Here is a 24775-nt window from a genome sequence, read left to right on the forward strand (position 1 = left end):
TTTTTTATATGTTTATATTTAGTCAGTGTCCTACATTTGATTTTCATTATAAGTTCAATATAAAAATTTTCTTTTTTAGTTGGCAATATACCTATTTTTCATGGTAATTATTTTAGTTTAAATGAAATAAAATTAATATTTCATAATTAGATTATTAATAATATTAAATATTTAAATGATTATTATAAATTATGGTTTTATTTTTTTAATGAAAAATAGTTATAATTGTGATGTATTTTCTTATTTTCAAAAAATAAAATAAAATTCATTTTCATCATGAACAAATAAACATATTTTACAGTTCTTCAAAAGAAAAGTCCGTTTTTCTAAGATCTGCAGCACAAAAAGTCAGAACTTCTATATTTTTTAAGCAATAGAGCTTGAGGTTTAAGGTTCTTGAGGTGTCATTGTTCTTTCTACTTTGTGACACGATATTAATAATTATTTTTTAAAATATTTTTTATTTAGAAATATATTTAAATAATATATATATTTTATTTTTTAAAATTTATTTTTAACATTAACATATAAAACAATCTAAAAATACAAAATTTTAATTTAAAAAAAATTTAAAATTTTTAAAAAACACGAACAACTGCGTTTTGAAAGATGTTCTTAGAAGGTGCTTCGCAGTGTGGTAACGGTTATTTTTTAAATAACTTTTTATGCCGAAATGCATGCCAATGATTTTTTTTTATTTTTTAGAAATCATTTTTGACATCAGCACATCAAAACGATCCAAAATGTACAAACCATATTAACTTTTAGCAAAAATAAAAAAATTAAAATTTTTTAAAAATACAGTTTGCACCGTATTCCCAAACATGTTCCGAGTAGGCAAGCAAGTTTATTTATTGCAACGAATTGACAATTAAAACTAAAAAAACAAAAACAAAAACAAAGGTTCAGTGTCGTTGCAGTTCACAAGTTAAATGCAGTAGTGGATGTTTCTATCCAACAATGACGCAATAATTTCTTTCAAATGATACAGGCCATATCGTACTCAAAACAACATAAAGCAGTTAACACATCATTTTTCTTTTTTCCACTTTTTCGAGTGCCAACCTTGAGATTTTATCAGCTTCTACTGGTACTGGTTCAAAATCTTTGATTTGACAGCAGGTAATGGAAATGGTTAACAGAAGCACATTAAAAGAAAAATCCACCATTAAAAGACCATCTCTGAGCTTCTTATTTATGTAGATCTAATGGTTTTATTTCAATTACTTCTATATACATGGCTTCTTATTTATTAAACAATTGGTCTCTCAATACGTTTTAGATTTGACGCCAACAAGTCGTCCCCTAAAACCTGAAAACAAACCCTTTAATGGCTTCTCATATACATAAAAGCAAAAGATAAACCCAAAAATTCAAGAATTACAGCAAAATGTAACAAGCATACCTGACAAAGTCCAAGTTAATTACTTTACTTAACCTACTAATTCCACAAGGACAGCAACTATATGCACTACCTATTCTTACCCTGATCATTTACATTCTACAAAGTCCTTCCCAATAACAGGATAAAGATAAGCAGGGCACAGAGTGACTACAACCCTGTTTTCTGATGTCTCTGCCTAATCAACTCATATTGCATGAAGGCACTCACTATTTAAAAAAATAATCACTTTTTTTTTTTTTTAGAATGAAAGATTTTTCATTTAAAATCTGCTAGATAATAAAGAAGTAACATGTTCAAAATCTGCAATGCACTTCCAATCAAATATCAAGTGAAGATCTTTCAAAACAGCTCATCAAAAATACCTTTTCCTCGTAATTACTCCTTGTCTCACAATAAGTCCTTGTGATGCAGTGGAACCATGGAAATTAGGATTTCAAGATGCAGCAAGCCTTATGATGCAAGGAATAATGGATTAAATATTAAACTTAAAAAGACCATACCTGAACGGCTAGATTGTTCCCAGCATGTTTTCCACCACCTGTGACAGTGAAAGCAGGGACAGGAAGAGTCAGGCTGGTTTTGCCAGAAAGATCATAAATGAGTTTGTAAAGCGGAACCTGGTATTTCAATGGCAAAATTTTCAAAGTGCCGATCCAAGTACTATATTAATTAATTAATTAATTATCTAAAATAAAAGGCATCATCCATGCCTCCTTTTCCGCGGCTCCAGCTTTGCATGCAGCAATTGAAACTGCTAACATAGCATTTGCTCCAAGTTCACCCTGCGGATGACTCAGAGTAAGAAAAAGGATGCCTCACAAGATGACAGCAATTTAAAAACTTGAACAACAATCATTTCCAGATTGCCGGAAACCTAAGTTTGAATCTTGAACTGACAATCTATGCTCAGTACAAAGGCCATCAGATGTCCCCACAAAGATGTCAAAAGGGGCACAACGTATGGATGTTTAATCAAGTTTGAGGAAATATAAAACAAGCCTACGGTAATAAGATTTGAAAGTTGATATTCGAAACCATCTAACTTCAAAAGTACTGGGAGAACCTTTCTCCACGCCGGTAGGATGTGAAAAGCATGGGGTTAAGTCCACATATTATCAATACACAAATAACTTTCTTGCATGGTTGTCTATTGAGATAAATAGACAAAAGCCACAACATTTCTCTTCCGTTTGCAAGAAACCAGACATATTTGCATGCAACACAGTAGATTCCATCCAGAATCAACTAGATTCAGAACTACATCCTGTGTGACAATGTGTCAAAGGTTAACAATTGGTCACTTCAAAGTTTTATGTTTGGTGGAAATACATAATATTCGGATGCCAGCACATTCCATGCTTCAAAATCATTCCATCTGAGAAGATAGCGTGCATTTCCCATCTAATAAATAAAAACGCATTATCTTCTTTTCTTGTTTTGCCGTAACAACACGGAGAAAGAACTGAAGCAAAGCAAACATGTGATTACACTGATCAAAGACAGGGAAGAAAAGAAAGCATAACCTTGTTTTCTGTTTTGTCCAAGTCTATCATGGCCTGATTAATTTGAGACTGACGTGCGGGGTCCATACCACTCAACGCTTCAGAAATCTTCTCATTAATGTTCTTAACAGCTCTACTCACACTGTTTCCAAGATACCTTCCTTTATCGTAGTTCACCAGCTTCATAACTAGGACTGAGTGGTCATTAATCGAAATCACTCAGCACACAAGATTTCAATTTTTTTTAAAATGAAGGGGCTGCTAGGCTCTAGAAATTGAAAAGAAAATAAAGATTGGTGTTGCCCACATGCCAGAAACATCACCGCTAGGAACAGAAGCACGGAAGCTGCCTTTGTTGGTAAACAAGAAAACTTTTACGAGAGAGCATATGCTTGTCTAGGTATTCCTGCACCGACACTTCGATTCTTCTTCTTCTTCTTCCTCAACTCTTATACGGAGAGAGAGAAAGAGTCTGAAATTTATGCAACGAGCGAGAGAGAAAGAGAAATCGGAGCTTCCCTGCCCTTGAAAATTAGGAGAAATCTGAGAATTGGTGAAACCTTTTCAAAGTCTAACTGATTGATTCTTCCTTGTGATGCATTGGTGTAATTATTCAAGCCTAGCTAATTTAGGGTTTTCCCCGAGATTCAAAAGGGGTTATCGTTTGATGGCAATTTAGAAACGACGTGTCGGTTAGTCTCAAAGATCTTTCAATTTCTTGTACGCTTGTCGCTGATGAACAACCATCTTTTTACACAGGATTAATGGTCAGCCATGGTTTCCTCCAGGCATTACAAAAACTAGCTGGATTAATTAAACATGTTAAAGATAGCTGCAGGGATTCAAGGGTTTATTGGCAAGTGTTGCCCCATGCCAGACATCTGTCGTGCAAATATATTTTTGTGTAAGAAAAGGAATACTACAAGGACAGGAGTAGCGTGTACATGTACAAGAACAGCATGTTTTGTCATGTTACGACGAAAGCACTCGATGAACCGGTGAAATGGCTGATAGAACCTAGAAGGCCCTTTGCAGCTCCAAAATGTCTTATTCTATAGACACCAGGGCTGGCAGATTGCGGGATCCTCCATTCTATAGTTGCTTGACTACGAGTACTTAATTTTGAAGGTCTCGACCACTTGAAGCGAAGGCAGAAATCATCATCATCATAAGCTGGGAACCAACTATCCTTTCCTTGGAGGATCTCCACAAGGGAAAATGTGCCTTCTGTCATTAGGTCATTCCTGGGGCAAGCTGACCAGAAAACAACTGTGACCGTATCACCTCTTTTGAATGTGGAGTTCTGGGGGACATCAGAGCTGCAATCACCGAAATGTACACCGGGAGGGGTTGCGTCCATTACAACTGGTGTAAGTAAGCTTATTTGTTTATCCAGAAGATCTGGGGGTTGTGGACCAGGCTCAACAGATTGGCCAGTGGCGAGAGCAGTTGCAAGCTTCTTGAACTCCTGGATATAGGCACTGAGAGTGTGTGGACCAAAGAGTGTGGAGGCACCCTGGGAACAACATCAGTTTCATGAACAAGCGATTATAGAGGTAAAAAATAACGCCAAATAATTCCTTAACGAAAGCCCATGGCTGTCAATTTAATCTTGCACGTTTTCCCTTGATAATTCATTCTGACATGGCATGGAATAATGGTATAGAGATCATCCAATACCAGTCATAAGGATGATGCTTGAAAACCTCAAGACAACTTCCAATTTAAAACCAGATGGCAACCTATATTTGCTAATGAACCAACTTCCCATGCATGTAAGGCTGCCTAATATATAGCTTTCTGAATGTCAAAACTACATATCTCAGCTATTACATTTCACAGTGATTTTTTTCCTAAGAAAGAAAACGATTCATGCATCTATCATTAATTATTCACTTACCTCGTATCTCTGCACTTCATACTCTTCGAAAGTGGTCACATACTGTGAATAGGTATTAGTCAATCCTGCTATAACAACGTGAATATTACTATCAAACTCACTATTCCCGGAACTCATGAGCACTGTCTTGACAGCATCTCTAAGACGCCTCCCAGCCATTGTTGTAAATTCTGTTTGAAACAATCATGCAGAAAAGCCATTAACTCATAAAATCATTTGGTCGAAGCATATAATCATAGAAACAATGCATGGAAAGTAAATTCAACAAAAAATCATCATCAACCAGTTAAATAGCCCACCAAATCAAAACAAAGAAAGAATGACTCCTACCATGTTTAATGCCAGAATAATGTTCCTACACTAATCAGAATGCAAAGAAGAGTTGGGGAACTAAAGATTTGGCACGGGCTGCGCTATGAACTTTGCCTGTCTGGCACTTGGCAGGGCTGGCCCGTCTCAACATGAAATTGGACTAGCCTGAAGCAAAATGTAGTTTTATATATTCCACGGGTATTTCTTTTGCATGGTGTAATTTCAACCCGCCATGCAACCTGTCCATTTACACAAGTTCATTTGAGCCCGACCAGACTTTTTGACAACAAAAGGTTGGACATTACTGGGGATGACTAGACATCATCCATCCCAGCCTGAGCAACCACCTTAGCAGTGTGCTCATCACCACCATTTGGAGAAATACAAAAAACCTGTTCTTAGCATTTTCTATAATTCATGGCTATAATATTAGCAGTTTCTTCATCCATTCAATTTCAGAGCTTAGTTTGATTGTAAAACATGAATCTGCAAATGGAAGCATTAACCTTACATGAAAGGAAAAAGAAAGAAGCAATGAAAGGTACCTCCAGGTACACTGAGGATGACTAACTGCCCGATACGGAGAATTTGGATTGGAAGTATTGAAGGCTGCATGATCCATGAACAATCAGTTTGGTCAGTAGTAAAGTAACTGTGGTTCCAAAATCATCTGCATGAAAATAGTGTCACTAATAGGAATGTCAGACACAAGAAAAAAAGATATTTTTTTCTCTTTACATGAACGGGCAAACACTAGCATTCCTACAAGTAGAAAAATAGTTACAGACAAAATAGGCAGACATGCCATGCCAGAAGACCTCAATGATCTGTAAAAACTTCGAATCATGAAAAACAAACTATCTTTGAAAAAAAAAGAAGGAATGCTGCATATAAGATGGAAGGAATCCTACAACGGAATGTTATTTGGGTACATCCAATGTGTGATGCCATCACATTATTTTAAGGTGTGATTGAGACTTCATGGACATGCATTAAGAAATTCTTTGTGTTTATTACAATGGCATCAACCAAAAATATTCAGCATAGCTGGAAAACAAACTTGGATTACACTATGTGCAAATTGATGAAGCAAAACACCCTTTTCAGTTCCAAATCATTTGTACATTGATTCCATATTCAATTCCAAAATAAAAGACAAGAAACCGAAAAAACCCATAGGAAAAGATAATCAAGTTATTTTGATAACACCATGCCATTCTCTAAGTTAGCACAACACCAACCAGTCAATCTGTGCACACATGTGAACAAGCACAGAGGTTGCTGCTATAATGTCCAGAATCAAGAAATTCTACCCATTATTGCTAGTTGACGAGGCCATACAGTTACTACCCAATCCCAGTTTTAATTTCTTTGATGTGAGAGACAGAATTTGAACACTCAATCTACAACACTGAACATAAATCAACAGGTAGAAATTCAATTTCATAAAAAAAAATAAAAGAAACAACTTAGGACTAGAACTGAATCAATAGTTTACCTGATCCAGCTATTAAGTTACTTATCTTAAGTTTTTTATGATGAAATTTTGGAGCAAATACAGCATCAACTTGGTTAGAAACTTTTGAAAATAACCCCATTCTACTAGTGTAAGATGTACAAAAAAGAAAGCAACTCACTGCCCAATCATATGGTTTCTTCATTTCACCAGTATCAAGCAAGATAGGCTTCGGATGCTGACAATCAACTTGTTCCTTTCCTGGTGTTTTTAAGAAGTTGCGCACAAGTCTCCAGAAGGCATTTCCCTGATATAACATGACAGCTAACAACAATCAAGAGAAATAGGCAGCCACTGAATATCATGACAGAATACAATGATATAAGGCACAAATATTACAATCACAGGTTACCTCGTTATCTCCTTGCTTGAAATCAAAAGCTCCAGGTCCATCTGTTGTTCCTGCAGCAAATGCAAAACCCATTGCAGCAGGACATGTTTTTACTATGTCAGAACCTCCTCCCTGTTTAGGAAGTGTCACTTCCAGCTGGGAGAAGTCTACAAAAGAGTGGCGATGATCAATCTTTCCATTTAATTTCTCAGATGCTGTGTTGAAAAGATCCACAGCTTTTCTGAATTGCCTCTCTCCAATAATACGGGTACTTTCAAATTCATCAGGATAACTGCCAGGTTAGGTTCAAAAAACAAATTAGCATTCTAACAGGGTCAAAGGCAAGTATTTTACTATCAAAAGCATTGGATGGCACAAGATTCAGTACCCTGGTCCTCGGCCATAGCACAACTCGTTCTTCCCACCGCAGGTACTGTGATTGAAGTCACAAGGTAGTCCAGTGTCTATACAGAAAGTTCCAAGCACATTGGGGCTAACATCACCACAGTTTGATTGACAAAATGCAGATACAAATCCAGGTTTGTCAGTTTGCCTGAGAGCACTCCTGACACGCTTTGCAATGCTAAGAATCTTGGTTGCTGGTTGACCAGAAGAAGACTGGAAGGATGCTGCAAGCTCTAATAGCTCATGGTCTGCAATAGACAGATATCAAAAGTAAATGGACGAAGCTATTTATCCCTTTTCATATTATTCTAATCTAGTGAACAAAAAGCAGAACATTTGTTGCTATGCTGTAGTTTTCATATCCTTCAAATTCCCTGTCACAACTGTGCAACTTGACAGCAGGCTGGATCTGGTCACAAGATATCAGATCCAAGATGCATACTCTATAGTTGTAAGTAATTGAAATACTTCAAGTGATCCAGTGTTATCACTTATTTTGATTTTTCTTTTGTATAAAGCACTGATTTTTTTGCAATAGCAACTTAACCTGATTATAAGGTAGAAATTCAGGCATCTGACAAGCACAGAGCTGGTGATGAGGTTAGTTAACTGAATGGAAACCCAGTATCATCTTATTAATTTTTTCCGGAAATAAAAAGGACAGTGAGAACTGAAATATGAATAAACTGCTATGGTATAATGGTTTTCCATTAATTATATTTGTTTCATTGTATATTTTAATCCAGAAATTTTTATCCTTAAAGATAATGTTATTACATTGAATTATACAATTCTTCCATACGCCTCATGCACTTTTTTAGTGTCAAATGACAAGACAGAGGCTTCTGCATAACATGTTGAGTTAAACTCACATGGAAGAGAATTGTGCACTTGTTTATGGGAAGACTAAAAACTCTAGCAGCTAATATAAAGTGCTTGTCTGAAACCTTAAACCAAATAGGTTGGCAACTATCTTTTTACAAATTACTCTACCTTGACTGAAAACAAAAGGAGGGGAAAGCAACTTACGATTTTCATGCAAGTCTGGGATAATATTTGAGATTCTTCGAGGGATTCCATCAACTACACCTTCATCAGAATATGAGTTTCCAATACCATTCTGCTGAAACCAGTCTTCCATAAATCGCGCTGCTGCCCCCTTGTTATCCCCACTTATCAAAGAGTTTGTACGGCTCATAGAAGTTCCATGGGTTGCAAACCAATTAAAGCTACCCACTGGGCCCCACTCAGTATCTACAAACTTCACAAGGGTCATTTCTGTGTCAACGTCGTACTTGTATTTGCTGCGCTCTTCTGCAGGATTATTAAGATATGCACTAGGGCTGCGATTTGCTCCAGCATCTAAGATCTCTCCTGTAAGTATGAAGACGAAACCTCTCTAAGTTTATATTAAGCAATATGACAACCGCACCATGGCCGTTACCAAAAAAAAAAGGTGAAAAATAACAACATTTGCAAAGAGATCATAGAGGCATGGGTGCGAAACACCACATGGTACATCTATAAAGGCAACAACAAGAAGTATATGGATTCCAGGTTCTAATCCAATTATCGATTAAAAGTACAGCACAGGCTAAAATGAAACCTGATGAAGGAAATATGAAGCTCTTTAGATGTAGAAGGTTATCATTTTCCCAGAATATCACAAAATTGAAAGTCTAAGATTTGCTAGGCTTTTCCCAAAAACTGCCTCTATGAAAGATACCCAATGAATAGAAATAAGAATCTGCAACAATAAGTTTCTAAGACCAAGATGGTAGCTTGTAAAACTACTGATATGATACATTAATGTAAAACCAAGGTTATAACATGAATCACCCATTAGCAAAAGTCAAAAGCCAAGCAAGCACTTTCTCAGCATTTTAAATGACAGTTTCCCTTTACCCATTAGCAAATTCATAACCCACAAAAATCATATATGTTCCCTTACCCTTATTCACCAAAATCGTTCCAGGATGGAGATTTTCATGAGCTTGAATTATGCATTTCTCAATGCCATCAACAAGTGCATCGAATGATTGACGCACAAATCCAAGAGATGTCACAATGTACACAACATACTGAAGATAGCCCCCAGGACCAGCATGAGAGTGAATGCCACTGATAGCAACATTATTCTCAGTATAAAGGTCCCCATACCTGCAATACAGGCAAAAAGACTCTTTTAACTTTTACACTTTACTAACATCAAAACATAGCTCAAATGATCGTAATCAAAATGCAGAAATGAGAACTACCTTGCCTTCAACCTCTCAATAACTTTAATAGTGACAAGTTGAGAGGCCATACAAGCATCAAGATTAACAAACACAACACGGTTCCCTTTAGGCTCGGCCACAATAAAAGCACGAGCACGCAACCTGAAGTGAACCCCAGAAGCAATCTGGTCTGTGTTAGCATAACCCATCATGTTAACATCAGCAGCTGGTCCAGTGATGTCATAGCTTCCAAGCCCAATTAAGTAGTTGGGATCAGATAACACTACTCTACTATTTAGCAGCAACAGCAGCAAGAACACCAAAGAAATCAAGAGCCAAAATGGTCTTCGAAGATAAAGATTAAGAGCGGAAAACAACTCCATCTTGACACTAACAAGAGGAACGGATGAGCCAATGATCAATTCATTCTTGTCACTATCCCTGCAAGAAAGATACGTGATCAATTATAAAGTAACAAAAGACAGCAAGATTTGGAGAAGACAGGAAGTGTACCCGGATTTGTGAAGCGAGGTTGTTAGAAGGAGAAGAGGGGCATGGCATATGAATGTTTTGAAGAGAGAGCGAGCCTACCTGCTATTCTTATTAATGGGGTCAAAGCAAAGAACGTGCGTTTCGGTTTGGTTACGGGAAGGGAAGACACAAGCCGTACAGCGATGGCTTGTCGTCAGTTCCTATTATTGTTTTCTTGTTTGTGCTGAAGAGTTTTCCAAAATCAAAAGTGCTTGATGGATTCATGAAAATTCCGTGCTGCTTTCTGTTTTGAAATTATATGAATATAATATATGGCGTCATGTGGATTTGGGTCTTGGATCCTCCCATTTCCATCCTTTGGATATATGGGCGATAATGGGTTATCGTTTTATTTTTTATTTTTCTAATAAAAGAATTAGTCACTTCTTTTCTTTTCTTTTTGCTTTTTTTCAAGTTTTTTTCTAGTTATTAAAACAATTTTGAAAAATTATATTTATTTTTAAAAAATGGAGCATGATGTAAAAGCTTTTAATGACATATATTATTAAATATCAAAACAATTAATAGCTAGTGCATATTTGTTTTTCAGTAAAAACAGTATTTTAAAAAAAATTAATTTTTTTTAGAGTTCTTAGATATTTTTAACAAGTTAATATTAAAAATAAAAGAATATTATTTTAAATAAAAAATATTTTAAAAATAAAATTATATTCATGACCGGAGTCACAATTTTTTCACAAATACTTTGAGCATGCATGGTCTGCATTGACTGGATCATCTTATACGTACCATTAAATAAAAACGGGTGTATATTTTTACACTGTTTTAGAGCTTGTTTGGCAGTGTAGTTACGTGTGTTTTTTAAATAATTTTTCCTGTCAAAATACATGTAAATAATATTTTTTTATTTTTAAAAAATTATTTTTGATATTAGCATATCAAAACGATTTAAAACATATAAATTATATTAAATTTTAAAAAAAAATTAATTTTTTTAAAAACACATGTTAAACCGCATTTCAAAACACCAAGTAAAAAAAAAGTAACTCAACTTTTCACACTGCGACATGTTAGAAATTTTGAAATGAGGTTAGTGTCATTCCAGAAATGTACTGGCATGGGGAAATAACACAGAAATTCAGGTGGGCCAGGTTGCAACACATTAAATTTACGAGAGAGATATGGCAAAATTATGTTTTGTAGCCTGTTGTGTGTTTTAAACGTTTTTTTAGAAAAAAGAATTGAATTTTTTAAATAATTTTTAAATTAATATTTTAAATCTTTTAATATACTGATATTAAAAATAAATTTTAAAATATAAAAAATATTATTTTAATATATTTTTAAATAAAAAATACTTTAAAAAATTAATATCAAATAATTACCCTAGAAAACGTGGTATAGATTGTTAATTTACTTTCCAAGGAAGAAATCGTCCACTGATATAGATGCTGCGAAGAGACAAGATAGATCCTTTCCGACATAGCGTGGCAGGCAGGCAGCCAACTCCTTCCAAATCGTAAAGGCAATGTTGCCTTGACAGGCAGGCCTTTTTCTTTGTGTGCTGACAGGCCATTTTGTTCCTAGCTCAAATGCACGATAGATACCTGTTTGTCTATTGTTTCCTGATGCTTTTGAATTGATTTTTAAGATCTGAAGTTAAATCATTGCTATGTTGAGGCTCTATCTTTCCCGTGATTCGATAATTCATCATGAGAATCATTGAGAAGAGACCTGTGAACTCACCCTTGTCGTACAAAAACTTAATTGTCTGCCATGAAAGCTCAAGGCAGTTCCAAAAGCTGCTAAAAAATCATTATGTTAGAGGCTTGGAACATCTAGATTGAGTCCATATTATATTAAACTCTTGCAGTAGAATACTTTTGCGAACATCCTCACAAGCAAAATTGTGGTTCAAGACCGAACTACAATAGATAAATTTAACACTGCAATGCCTTAAAAAATGTTCATCTTGATCATTGGCAATGGTCGGATTTGGCATCTTTTGGCTGTTAGGGATGAAGACATTGGTCAGAGCAGATTCCGATACAAAAGAAGCTACCATAAGACGGAAAGCCCGTAGAAATAGACAGGAAAAAGAAAAAGGGATAAACTAGAGGAATTGGATATACTTATCACAGAAACATGTACATCCTTATCAGTCTTGACACGTTAAAGAAATACACAGATTCTTCTTACTTTGCCGTATAGACAAGTGGTGGTGGTGGAATGCAGGCTAGTGAACCAGTAATGAGCTTGATGATGGTGTGGACACTATAGCAGCCTGGCAAAAACTAGCGCTAGCAGGTGGTAAGTAAACCAGAAACACTAGCAAATTACTATAAGATTATCTTGAAACAGTTTGTCGATACACAACGTCGGGCGACGACTTTCACTTTTTTGTTTATTTAATAAAAAGAGTTTTTTTTCTATTGGAGGAAATAAAGATTTTATTGGAGTCGCCATCTAGTAATTTGAGGGAACTAGAAATCCCAAATTAGACACTGGTCCCAGAGATTTGGGTACGGGGTTAGTTATAATTAAGGGAAGATAAACACCACCCTTAAAACATCATTTCAATAGAAAAGTTACCCTTACTTGTGTGTTTTTTATTTGATTCAAATGCTATTATATTTTGGGCTTATTTGCAATTTGTTTTTTTTTAAATGGTTAACGTCGGTCCCTAAAATAGAAGATGCTTTAAAATGACATCAGTCCCTAAAAATTAGGAGACTCGTCTAAAAAATGATGTTTTAACCCTAAAAAGGAGAATTACGTCTGGGCTACCAAAAGAAATAATGGACATAATCTATATTTGGTATTTAAATTTTTGACATCGGTCCTTTTCTTAAAAAAAGACGTGTCAACTTTGGTTTTTTGTGTTTTTTACGACATGCAAGAAAATTTACAAGCATTTATATATACAAAAAATATCAAAAATAAAATCAGGAACCCCAAAAAATTACCTGAGTGCCACTGTATAGGCAAAATACTGAAATACCCTTGAATTTCTCCAAAATTTATTAAAATACCACTGGCGGCGCGTGTGGCTCACGCGCGGTTACTGTTGGCGGCGGCGATATTTTCCGGCAAGATTTTTGTCCAACCGATGGTCGATCCTGGTAGATCTGATGTCAAGGATTCTGATGGTGGTGGTCTTGACGGTCGCTAATGGCTGATGAGTGAGAATCGACGACTTGAAGCTTCGGTGGTCGATTTAAATCGCGCTCTTTTTCCGGCCTGATGGGGAGGTAAAAATGCTGAAAACGACCGAGGTTTTACTTTGTAGGATGTTGGCGACCTTTCTGTGGTGGTTTGGAGGCTTGAGACGGCCGGATATGGGAGATCGGAAGAGAGAGAGAGAGAGTTGCCGGCGAGAGGAGAGAGAGGCTCTGGGTTATACTACGGTGTGAACGCTAGCACGGTACACCAGTGCAACTGAAGCCTGTGATCCGTTGGATCTTTGATGAAAAGATCGTGCGGCTGTGATTGGCTCGATCTGCAGGTTGATCAGACGGTCCAGATGAGCAGGTGTTTGATTTGATGTGACGCGGTGTACCAAGAGCTTGGTACACCGGGTGACGTGGCGCCACTGGATCTAAGGGAAAATTGTTTGAAGGGCTGAGATGGATTTGGGTTTTAATTGGGTGTGGTAAGCCCTATTGTATCCTATTAAATCAACGGTTCATATCTAAATACTATTAGATCTAACGGTTAGGATATATTTGATATTTTTCATATTATTTTTAACAAAAATCAATATCTTACTCTCGCGAAGAAAAACTAAAAAAAAAACCTGAATATTGATATAGGATCTACTCTCTCTTCTTTTGTTTTTTTTTTCTCTTTCTCTGCGAACTATTACTGGCTAGCCAATGACAGGGGACATAAATCTAATGCAGCTGGCATGAATCGTCGCAGTTTCTCCACCTACTATCGGCATCTAGTATGACAAATTTTGTATTATTAATTTTGTTTTATTATATATAATAATAAATATTTATATAGGTAAAATTAAAAACTCAAATCAGTATTAGAAAAACCTCGTTTCAACCGTTAAAAATCAATTTTAATGACCGAAAATAACAGTTTTGACCCAAAATGACCTGAAACTCATTTTTTACCCTGGTCGACATGGTTGGACCCGATTGACTCGGTGGACTCGGTTTTCACCGAATATGACGGTTTTGACCCGAAACGGCCTGAAACTCATTTTTTACCCTGGTCGACATGGTTTGACCCGTATTGACTCGGTGGACTCGGTTTTGAATGACGGTTTTGACCCAAAACGGCCTGAAACTCATTTTTTACCCTTTTCGACATTGTTTGACCCGAATTGACTCGGTGGACTCAGTTTTGATCGAAAATAATGGTTTTGACCGAAAACTCATTTTTTACCTTGGTCGACATGGTTTGACCTGTATTGACCCGGTGGAATCGGTTCTTATGGAAAGATGCGGTTGACTCGAGCAAAATATTTTTTTTGAATTTTTAACTTTTTCTTAATTTTTTTGGATTTTTATAAATAATACTAGAAATAAAATAACATTCAAGAAAATCTTGGTGAATCCAAAATTGGGTTACAACACAGTTAATCAGAAATTTATAGAGGTTACATAGATTATCTAAAAGCCCTCCCATTTGAAGAAAAAAAATCACGTAAAACAATTATGGAGTGTAAAATGAGATTTAGAGCAACCTGTCAATGGACAGATTGCTATCAATAGAGTTGCGAAGTATGAACTTTGTTAACAGTGAAACAGAACACCTATAGATTGTTCTAACAGCTAAGGTCATGCTATGAATTAGGAATCATAATATCAGTCATAATTGCGAATTAATGTTTAATAGCACTTTCCATTTCCCCAATATTTACAATCCTCAAGAATGGAATAGGAATTTAAAGACAAAAATCATTTATCTAATTGCTTCTTACTTTAATTGCCATGCATCGTACCAAAATTCAAAACCTGAAAGCAGAAACAGCCTTGGAAAAAGACCATGATGAACACCCTTCTTTATATTCATTTCCCTGGATTTTCCACTAGCCCTTGGGTGCATGTATATGCAATGAAAATGTGTATAATGATATGTTTACTAGACTCATCTACCGTTGCTACTCATTCAACTTCTTAAATATACTATTCTTAATCACGTACCTATGCTCATAGCTTCCAAATTTTGCACACACACAAAAGAAACAAAAAACCAAAACCATGACCAATGAAAACTATGTTAGGATATTGCCATTTAGTGGCAATACCCCACCACTAAGCAAGTGGTTGCTCCATTAATGCCACAAATGATGGCATACTTTAAGGCTTGCTTATCCCACCAAATTTGACAAGAGTGCTGGAGAAGGTTGCCACATGTTTGCCTATAACAGAGGCAATTATTTGAGAGCAAAATTGTGAGAGTGTGTGAGAGTGAAGTGACGAGAAGAAGAGAGAAAGAGGAGCTGCTGCTATATGCAGTATAGTGTGGTAGCTGGGAGTTGAGTTTGAGTGGTGGCAGCAGCCCTGCTGCTATATGCAGCAGAGTGTGGGAGCTGAGAGTTGAGTTTGAGTGGATGTGATCCTCCTCCTCCATGTATTTATTGTATTCTTTCTCTAATCTCTAATAAAATGGACCTCTCCCGTGGATGTAGGCAGTTTTGCCGAACCACGTTAAATATTGTGTCAGTGTGCTTACCCTCCGATGAGCAAATATCAGTACACCACCGGTCCGGGCATGGGGGTGCCGGAATCCCCAACAATTGGTATCATAGCACATGGTTTAAAGGGGTGTTTGATTTTGCTCAAAAATAAAAGTTGTTAAAATTATGTTTTGACCATACCACTGTGTAGAGGAGGAAGAGACAAAGCCACTAGTGAAAACAACGTTGAAATTTGACGTCGGACATGCCTGCATGCGCCGATGAGGTGGCAGTCCACGCGTCTTCTTCGCTCGGATGGGCTGACTCGACCCGAATACCAGCTGACCCGACCCATGTGACTGACCCAGATATGAATGATGTCAGCATGACATAATTGTGATGTCATCATGCACAGTAGGCATGTCAGGGATGACATCAGCATGATGTAATTGTGACGCCAGCATGCACAGTTGGCATGCTATGTCAGCGTCCAGTCATCTGACACGTCAGTACAGTGGGGACCCACCTGCCACGTCATCAGTCGCGAGCCAAGGGATAAGATTCTATGCAGTGGAGTCTACGTGCAACAGGATCTGAGATTGAATCTGGGCCGTTCATTAGGCCAGAATTGTTTTGATCAAATCTTAGCCGTCTGAAATGCGATTTAGACGATTTCAGACTTGTTTCAGCTAATTTGATAGTTCTTGATGCAATGGTACGGTCCGATCATTGAGATTTGAGACTAAAAAGGCGGCGGTGAATTAACAAAAGAGATTGCCTGATTAGGAGGCATCTGAAGGTCATCATGGTAGTCGATGGAGATGAAGAAGAAGAAGGTGCACATGTTTACCCAATTACATTTGCTGAACTGCTAAGTGGGGAGAATTTTAATTGCCTTGAGGGAAGGCAAAATTGGGACACTCTAGACACCCGGTTATGTGGACAATTTGAGGTGGACAGTGAAAATTGATTAAGACCAATCTTGACGAATTTAAGAATTGGTAGTCTCGCTAGATGTTGAGAAATCATATATTAAACCAGTATATTCCAGATCACTTGTAAAGGAAAGCCGTAACAAAGCTAGCAAATGGTTGTATATGCGGAAAGAGAGTACGATGGATAGATATGGCCTAAGAAGTTCTGTCTAGGAGATTGGGTTTTAAGCGGGACCAGTGTGACCCCTCCAATCTTTTCTAGGAACTTGCTTAGTGGAAGGATTATCCATACGGTACTATTTTCGTATATATAGTAGTTTGTAATGAAACGGTTGAAAACTAGCAATTCGATGACACAAAGGAATAGTTAGGTTCTGTATGTTCAACGATCTGATGGAGTGGTGATTTCTCCAAAGAAGTTAGATTCGGTGACTGTGATTTCTCGAGGGGAGAATTAATGAAGACCCTGATAATGGAAGAGAAATACAGCAAGGGGATAAAGATTGGCACCCTATTTTGACTTGGACAGGTGTTGTGATAGGATGAGCTACTGTCAAACATAAGCAAGGAATAAGGAGAAATCTGGAGAACAAAAATTGCACGAGGGCACACGGAGATTGTGTAGGAGTACCCATAGGATCCAACGAGGTACTATAATGAGACAATAGGTGCAAGGAGAAGAAGTCTTCCCAGATGAAGCTCAGAGCAGAGACTGTTAAAGTTTGTACAACATGAAGTCTCTTGTGCTCTTGATGAAGACAACATGCGAAGACCTTTCCAATGCATGCAAGGATGGAAAGAGAGTTGTTGTAGAGGCACCTAATTGAGGGGGTGCAAACGTAAAAGGCAACCGCCTATGATGAAAGGCGAAGACACCAAAGAGAGCTGGTGTAGGTGGAGCTGTCAAGCAGAAAGGTGTAGAAGCTCCAAACATAGAAATCGAGGTGGAGGATTGCGAGGAGTATACCACAACTTTCTCTTTCTATGTAGTCAGTGGCAGTAATCTCTCCCATAGTGCATATGATGGTAGAGAATTTTTGGAGCCACTTTGAAGCATCTCAGCTGAAGGAGGATGCGATCGTCCCATGACAACAGGCGAAGACACCTTAGAGAAGGTGTGAGGGCCTTGATATGAGCCCCAGTTCAAACCACCGCATGACGACGAGCGGAGACACCTAAGGAGAAGGTGTGTGGGCCACGATGTAAGGCCAATTCAGAACGCCCAGAGCCAATGTGAAGGCTGGATATGAGTGGATAGGTGTATAGCCAATGAAGTGGCTATGATGAGTATGGAGACAAATGTAAGATTGACTTTCATGGATATTGCCCCCATGCTAAAGATCAATGAGCTAGAAGACATTTGCCTTAGACAATAAGTGGATGACTTGTGGAGCACTAAGACGCGGCTGCTATGAAGAAGCAGAAGGGCGTACGCAGGTTCCGAGAACGAGTTGACTCTTGTTAAGGTGGTGAGCTCGGTAATGGCATTGTAATACTCAGAGTATGAAGACAGATATGGATCAACCTTTAATGGGCTGCCCCCATGGTTAAAGGTGGAGAGCTACTTGGACTCTTACGACTAAGAGCGAGAGACTCACGGAGAAGTAAGGCGTGGTTCCTAAGGTGGAACAGAGGGCAGACGCAACTCCTAGATGAGTAGACTTTTGGAAGAGTGGTGAGCTTGTGATCACATTGAAATACTCAATGATTGTCGCACTTGGGAATATTCGTTGAGGGGGTGTTGTAAGCCTTGGTGTAAGGCTTGAAAAATCATTCCGGACCGAGCAAGATTGATACGCTCGAAGGGGAATGTTGTGTTGAAGACGCTCTCAGAATGGTAAGCTTGGAAAAGATACAGAATGCAAGCTTGTGCTGAAAAAGTAAGAGGACAATTGCCCACACAAATGACAAAGGGGGTGATTGTTAAGATATTGCCATTTAGTGGCAATACCCCACCACTAAGCAAATGGTTGCTCCATTAATGCCACAAATGGTGGCATACTTTAAGGTTTGCTTGTCCCACCAAATTTGACAAGAGTGGTGGAGAAGGTTGCCATGTTTGCCTATAAAAGAGGCAATTATTTGAGAGCAAAATTGTGAGAGTGAAGTGACTAGAAGAAGAGAGAAAGAGGAGCTGCTGCCATGGGCAGCAGCCCTGCTGCTATATGCAGCAGAGTGTGGGAGCTAGGAGTTGAGTTTGAGTGGATGTGATCCTCCGCCTCCATGTATTTATTGTATTCTTTCTCTAATCTCTAATAAAATGGACCTTTTCCGTGGATGTAGGCGGTTTTGCCGAATCACGTTAAATATTGTGTCAGTGTTCTTACCCTCCGATCAGCAAATATTAGTACACCATCGGTCCGCGCATGGCGGTACCGGAATCCCCAACAAACTATTCTCAAGTTTTTGCTGATGAAGGAATATTGGCCAAGGGTTTTTCGCAGATAGATAAAGGAAGCTACCAAAGATGTGAAGCGTGCAACACAATGATATTCTGGGGAGAACTGAAACAGAGAAATCCATATCGTAGTTATATTCGGATTGTCATAAAACCATGTAATTATAGCATAGACAACTCGATATCCCATGCATTCTGCATTCTCTGTCTCAGGTAGTGGTACAAGTAAATGAATGGTATGGCAGCAATGTAAAGTTTCTAGCCCCTGAGGCTTGGGTTATGGCTTCGTATTGTTGACAACAATAGCTAGAAAGGGAAGAGATGATATATCTTGTGTTCTGGCTATAGTACTACAGAGAAGTATTATTTCACAGTTTTAAAATTCCGTCGTATCAAAAACCTTATGTTTCCATTTATCACCAAATATGTTTTACATAAACTGAAGAACCAAGGCATCGATATTGTGGATTTCCACAGGATCTGTCTTATCGGCGAAATAGACCGTCAGATATCCGGAAGGAAAGCGAGACGGGAGTTAAACGAGCAAAGTTATGTTTCCAGTTCTTATGGTTGAAGGCATTTGTTATTTACTGACCTCCAATTCAGAGATAAAAGAAGCTGCCATGCACGAGACGTTCCTAAAGGGAAATTTGCAGGGAATTGAATGTTAAAACAACTCCCATTTCGAATCTATAGTCGAGGAGGTGGTGCAAGTCACCCCAATGGGACAGCTGATTGTTACGAGGGAGCCTGATGATTACATTTCATGATGCTGTCATTCAGTTAATTAATGATTCGTTATGAAAAGCTTACAAAATAGTCCATGCCAACTTAAAATACTGTTTGTGACTTCATCATAGATTGCAGAAGGAGATAGCAGGAAAAACTGTGTTTCCTCGGGAAGGGATAATTTCTAGTGTATGCTTTGCCACCAAGTGAGAGCTTTATTCGGTGTGGTTCAAGAAACTCTCTGCCTACCAATTTGGAGTCAAATTAATCTTGTCTGAAACTGTAAGCCCTTTCTAAATTGTGTTTCCAGGCAATTATACGCCCAAGTACCGAGTCAAAAGAGAAAACAACTATAGTTTAGGTATTATGAAGCAAAAGCAGCACCTTAATTCGACTTACATGAAAGACTTGAGAATCAATAATACTCGTAAACATGACAGACTATCTATCACATTAATAAAAAACCAGGTTCAAGATGACCAGAAAATATACTTGATCAATTAAGCACACAGATGTCGTCAAGATTATTCTTTCAGAACATCGGAAATTAAGGCATCCTTTGGCATCTTACGTATGAAGGTATCAGTAAGAGCAGATTCAGATACAAAAGAAGCTGCTAGGAGACGGGAAGCCTGCAGCAGAAAAAGAAAATGCCCATCAAACACATATTCCTGTTTGAAGACTGTTATGATGCGAATTTTAACAAATGCCATTAACAAAAAAGGATCTTAGAAGAGCAGGTAAAATAGTTACTTTTATCCTATAAATCTGTTTGGTTGAATAAATAGAATAAAAATAAATAAACTTAAAGTTCTGAAGACAAAATTAACCAAGACATAAGCATGAAGTTGACAGGCCTGATTTTTCTTAAGAGCTTTATAATTAATTAAATATCATGGCTAACAAGAGAGTGCAGAAATTAGTTAGTTTGACTTACCTCTTCTCTGCCAACTTGAACCTCGCACACATAGATGTCATTAAAAGGTATCTTCAATTTTTCCAGTAACGATAGTTCTGAGACAGGCGATATTGGTGTAACGACAAGATCGTCACTTACTGTGAACATTGCAGGATCTAGCAAAAATCCATCACCTTCTGTACCCTCTTTGTAGGGTGATTTGGGATCCATCATAGTTAAAAGTGTGAGTAAAAAACCGCGAGGACAGAAGCTTGTAGTTCTTATTGCATCTGTGGAATTACGCGGATCATAGTAGTACTGCTGGTTATCAACAGCTTCCTTAACACCTAGTGGCTGGTTCTTATAGCCAGAACCAGGTGCAATCTTAGGATTTAGAAGAATCTCTTTAATGTCATTTGACTTCAGGTATTTCATAGCATCGAGATTAATGACACTGTCATATAGGTGGTGGATGCATCCTTCTGATTTTCCACCATGCTTTTCATTCATCAAATACCCAAGTGGAATGGTGAGAAAACTAAAAAGTAAATCAACAAAATCTTTTGACGCTTCTGCGTAACATACCACTTTCTTGGATTTGCAAACCACAAGCCTAACAGACGTCTCACCAGTTCTTTCTGATTGATGATCTAGTATTTCATGGATAAGAGAGATTCTTTGAAGGGAATCTTCATTTCTTAACTCGGGAACTTCCTTACGAGCAAGCAAAACTTCGGTCAGAGGTGTCCTTGATACCAATGAGCGCTCCAGCAACTCCAAAACCTAAAACAAAGACATTAAAATGGGTACCTGTACATAGCACAAGGCTAGACAATACTGCAACAGCTCATTTATTAGATCATACCTCTGTTACTCCAATGTCAAAAATCCTCTCCTCGATGTTACTTATATCCATGACTCCAAGCTTTGTAAGAAGAGCAATGCTTGCTGAAATTGATGCTGGCATCACTTGAAAATAGTCACTTACAACAAATCGGGTCAGTCCTTCAACAAACACCCCTCGATTTCTTGCGTCAGATCCACTATTGGATGGAGCCCGGCATGATAGATTCAAATTACGGCTCATGGGACGTCCACAACCACAATAAAGATTTTTGTAATGACTCCACAACTTGTAGCGAGAATCAGTACAATTGGAACTCTCGCAACAAAAGAAACTTGAAGTATCAATGTCATCAATTTTCAGTTTTAGGCTCTTACAATAAGCTGCAGCGGCATTATGAGGATGTAGCAACATTTGCTTGCATGCTTCAGTCCGGAAATAAATCGCATCTATATTTTCAACACTTTTATATAAGTTGTTCATGCAAACAAACCCATTTGTCGGTGAAAGATTACTGATGAGATGGATGATTGTTCCCATGGGCATTGTCAAGAAACTGAAAAGGATGTCAACAAAGAACTCGTCAGATTCAACAAATAAAACTCTGTTGCTCTTCTTGTCCACGGATGCCTTCAAGCTAATGGTTGCCATGGAATGAGATGAAATGGTACTGTTCAAGCAAGCCAACCAGACACCTCAATCTGGAGTCAGGAGGTGGTGACTGTTGGTACAAATTTTGGGCAACAGCTCTGGTATCAATTGTTGGGTATTGATTCTGGGATACAATGGTGAGTAAAACACACTAGTCTTTTATTTAGTGGTGATACATGAAAATCACACCATAGTTAATGGTATCTCACACTCACACAATAAGATTTGTACATAGAGGTTGCTTGGTCGGTTATGAAGCCTAAACTTTTTCACTGTTATATTAAAATAATATTTTTAAAAAATTTATTTTTGATATTATAATATTAAAACTATTTGAAAACATTAAAAAAATTAATTTAAAATAAAAACATCAACCTTAATTCTGAACAGGATAAATCATACTCTTCGTTAATAAGTAATGCATCTTGCTTTAATGATTACAGCTAGATATATTCTTTTTATTTTTTATGATGAGAGTGTTTTGATATATTTTGTTTTTTTATATAACAGTGCTTTTAAAAGTATATATTAAAATAATTTTTAATTTTTTATACTAGCGTATGAAAATTATTAAAAACATTAAAAAATAAACTCAATATATTTTTAAAATAAATACAATTTTTAAAACGCAGTTAAAAATAAAAATCTCAAACAAAGCACGAAATTCCAGATAAATGACTTTTGACATGCTTTTCTTTCCACATCGGCGCTGACTTGTGGCTTGTTCACACCAGCAAATGTTTCCTTAACAGCTAAGGAATTCTAGAAAATTCTTGACTGATCTTCAACAGTGCTGAATTCACTGTTCGTCCGTTCGTTCAGATACATTTGCGTTGTGGATTCACAGAGTCCAAACCTCTTTCTTTTTTCAAATGTTTTCAAATAACAGAACAGTAAAAGGTGACACAAAGCTTCTCTTTCCCGAAAGCAATGAGACAAACATTGACGGACGACAAAGCTTCTCAGACCTCACTCTTCTTTCCTCCAGGAAAAGAAAAGGCAGAAAAAAAGAAGGCAGGATTCACAAGGAAGTTGAATCCTGGAAGCTAGCTTTAGAGAAAATGCTTGCCAATGTTGCTGCTTACAATAATAATTAAGATGATATTAACCAATTAATTATTAGGTGAGCAGTACTGTTCTTACTGGGATCATTCATGCGTTTCGAGCAAGGTTGTATCACTGCTCTGCATGGACCTGCTGAAAGTATGCTATCGTTTAAATGAAGGGTAGTTCTTTGCAAGAAGATCAACATGCATTATAATTATAAATTATATTATATTATATTATAAATTTTAATTAAATTAAAAAAATAAAAGATATCAACCTTTCATTGTGGGTAAAATGTGAGACGGAATATGGAATCGCATAGTATTTGCTCTGTTTTATTTTGCCAATTAATTTGTTTTTTTTTCTCAACTTGATCTTTCCATGTTTAACTAATTTTAGATTGAGCTATATTATTCATCTCAGTTAATTCTGCAAGGGTTTTTTGAAATATTTTTAAAAAAGTTTGGGTTTTAAATTGATATCTGACAAAATCAAATTAAATTTTTTTTCATTAAACATAATTAAGACTCTAAGAATTAAAATTTTTCATCTTGATCCCTATTTTCTAAGTTTTTACACTTTAGTCCAGTGCTTCATTTTCTTCGTATTTTGGTCTATTAGCTTGAGAGAGAAGAGAGAGGATAGCCATAAAACAACAACAGAGAAAAGGATGTTTGGTGGTCCAATTTTGTTGGAAAAATAAATCAGAGTTGAGTGAGGTTTTTTATGTTCCATTTAATTTTATGTTCTTAAATTAATTTGAGAATTTTTGAATTGAGGAATTAATTATTTGAGGTTTAAAGAATGTTTTTTTTAGGTATTTTCAAATAAAAATGAATGAAAAATTAAGTTTTTTTATCAAAAAAAAAATCTCCCATGTTTTTTTAAATGACCTTGCATAACATGAATTTGGACCTTTAGACAACATGATTGCATCCTTTAAAAATAACATGAATTTTACTTAGTCAACTCTCCAAAAAATAAAAAATAAAACAAACTAACAAGCTTGTATTGACAAAGCCCATGGGTCTTTTTTTTCATGGCATTGACACGCTCAATCTTCCATGCTTGCTCACTCCATTAGCCTTTTTTTAAAAAAAAAAAAAAACCTTTTTCCAACACCTTATATCTAACTTGTTGTAGATAAAATTACTTAAAATATATTTGATATATTAAAAATATATTTTTTTCTTAGATTAGATTAATTAAGGATGTATTTTAAATATTACTAGATAATTGACCCGTGGTGAGTTAGAATAATTTTTTTTTAATGTCAAAAAAATATCTTGGTGTTGTGAATATTTTTCTAGTAGCAAAAAAAAAAATTAAATTGTTTGGGAATTGATCTGATGTGACTTGGTCGTCTTGACGAGTCTAAATACAATTCAGAAAACCGATAAAAATATAGTTTAATTCAAAATAAATATTTAAGGTGATATGTTTTTAATAAACATTAAGAGAACAATATATTAAATCGATTCGGGTCATCTTGGGTTAACCTAGCAACCTGTATATCAAATCATGAGATCATGATAACACCATGAACAGTAAATTAA

General features: G+C 36.7%; 3 protein-coding genes across 4 annotated transcripts; all 3 read right to left on the reverse strand.

The window, feature by feature from the left end:
* Nucleotides 1-1490: 1490 nt before the first annotated feature.
* Nucleotides 1491-3093, reverse strand: LOC133679125 (cytosolic enolase 3-like). Its single transcript, XM_062101665.1, has 4 exons — nucleotides 2929-3093; nucleotides 2116-2187; nucleotides 1906-2022; nucleotides 1491-1580 (listed from the first exon to the last, which is right to left on the reverse strand). The coding sequence occupies exons 1-4, from the start codon at nucleotides 3091-3093 to the stop codon at nucleotides 1491-1493; spliced, it is 444 nt and encodes a 147-aa protein (XP_061957649.1).
* Nucleotides 3094-3698: 605 nt separating this feature from the next.
* On the reverse strand, nucleotides 3699-10364 carry LOC133705418 (neutral ceramidase 2-like). Of its 2 annotated transcripts, none has more exons than XM_062130615.1 (10): nucleotides 10182-10364; nucleotides 9630-10031; nucleotides 9323-9531; nucleotides 8401-8745; nucleotides 7355-7619; nucleotides 6988-7258; nucleotides 6757-6882; nucleotides 5665-5728; nucleotides 4808-4977; nucleotides 3699-4423 (listed from the first exon to the last, which is right to left on the reverse strand). In XM_062130615.1, exons 2-10 carry the CDS (start codon nucleotides 9971-9973, stop codon nucleotides 3875-3877), a joined length of 2343 nt encoding a protein of 780 aa, XP_061986599.1. In that variant the 5' UTR covers nucleotides 9974-10031; nucleotides 10182-10364; the 3' UTR covers nucleotides 3699-3874. The 2 variants fall into 2 exon arrangements, with proteins under 2 accessions (XP_061986599.1, XP_061986592.1); XM_062130608.1 differs by having other exon boundaries at nucleotides 10104-10364.
* A 9757-nt stretch (nucleotides 10365-20121) lies between these two features.
* On the reverse strand, nucleotides 20122-22396 carry LOC133700589 (uncharacterized). The gene is made up of 3 exons (XM_062124161.1): nucleotides 21543-22396; nucleotides 20717-21460; nucleotides 20122-20411 (listed from the first exon to the last, which is right to left on the reverse strand). Exons 1-3 carry the CDS (start codon nucleotides 22170-22172, stop codon nucleotides 20304-20306), a joined length of 1482 nt encoding a protein of 493 aa, XP_061980145.1. The 5' UTR covers nucleotides 22173-22396; the 3' UTR covers nucleotides 20122-20303.
* Between the last annotated feature and the right edge of the window lie 2379 nt (nucleotides 22397-24775).

The sequence above is a fragment of the Populus nigra genome, chromosome 1 (genome assembly GCF_951802175.1).
Source record: "Populus nigra chromosome 1, ddPopNigr1.1, whole genome shotgun sequence".
In the NCBI taxonomy this organism is placed as follows: domain Eukaryota; kingdom Viridiplantae; phylum Streptophyta; class Magnoliopsida; order Malpighiales; family Salicaceae; genus Populus; species Populus nigra.

Coding starts and splice junctions, on each gene's coding strand:
- LOC133705418 (XM_062130615.1), bottom strand. CDS start 9,973: ATGGAGTTGTTTTCCGCTCTTAATCTTTATCTTCGAAGACCATTTTGG. Junction 7,259..7,354: donor TGCTATGGCCGAGGACCAGG/GTACTGAATCTT, acceptor CTAACCTGGCAG/TTATCCTGATGAATTTGAAA. Junction 4,978..5,664: donor CATCCTCAGTGTACCTGGAG/GTACCTTTCATT, acceptor TGTTTCAAACAG/AATTTACAACAATGGCTGGG.
- LOC133679125 (XM_062101665.1), bottom strand. CDS start 3,093: ATGAAGCTGGTGAACTACGATAAAGGAAGGTATCTTGGAAACAGTGTG. Junction 2,023..2,115: donor CTGGAGCCGCGGAAAAGGAG/GCATGGATGATG, acceptor TTGAAATACCAG/GTTCCGCTTTACAAACTCAT. Junction 1,581..1,905: donor GGAACAATCTAGCCGTTCAG/GTATGGTCTTTT, acceptor TGAGTTGATTAG/GCAGAGACATCAGAAAACAG.
- LOC133700589 (XM_062124161.1), bottom strand. CDS start 22,172: ATGGCAACCATTAGCTTGAAGGCATCCGTGGACAAGAAGAGCAACAGA. Junction 21,461..21,542: donor TTGACATTGGAGTAACAGAG/GTATGATCTAAT, acceptor TCTTTGTTTTAG/GTTTTGGAGTTGCTGGAGCG. Junction 20,412..20,716: donor TTCAAGTTGGCAGAGAAGAG/GTAAGTCAAACT, acceptor TTTCTGCTGCAG/GCTTCCCGTCTCCTAGCAGC.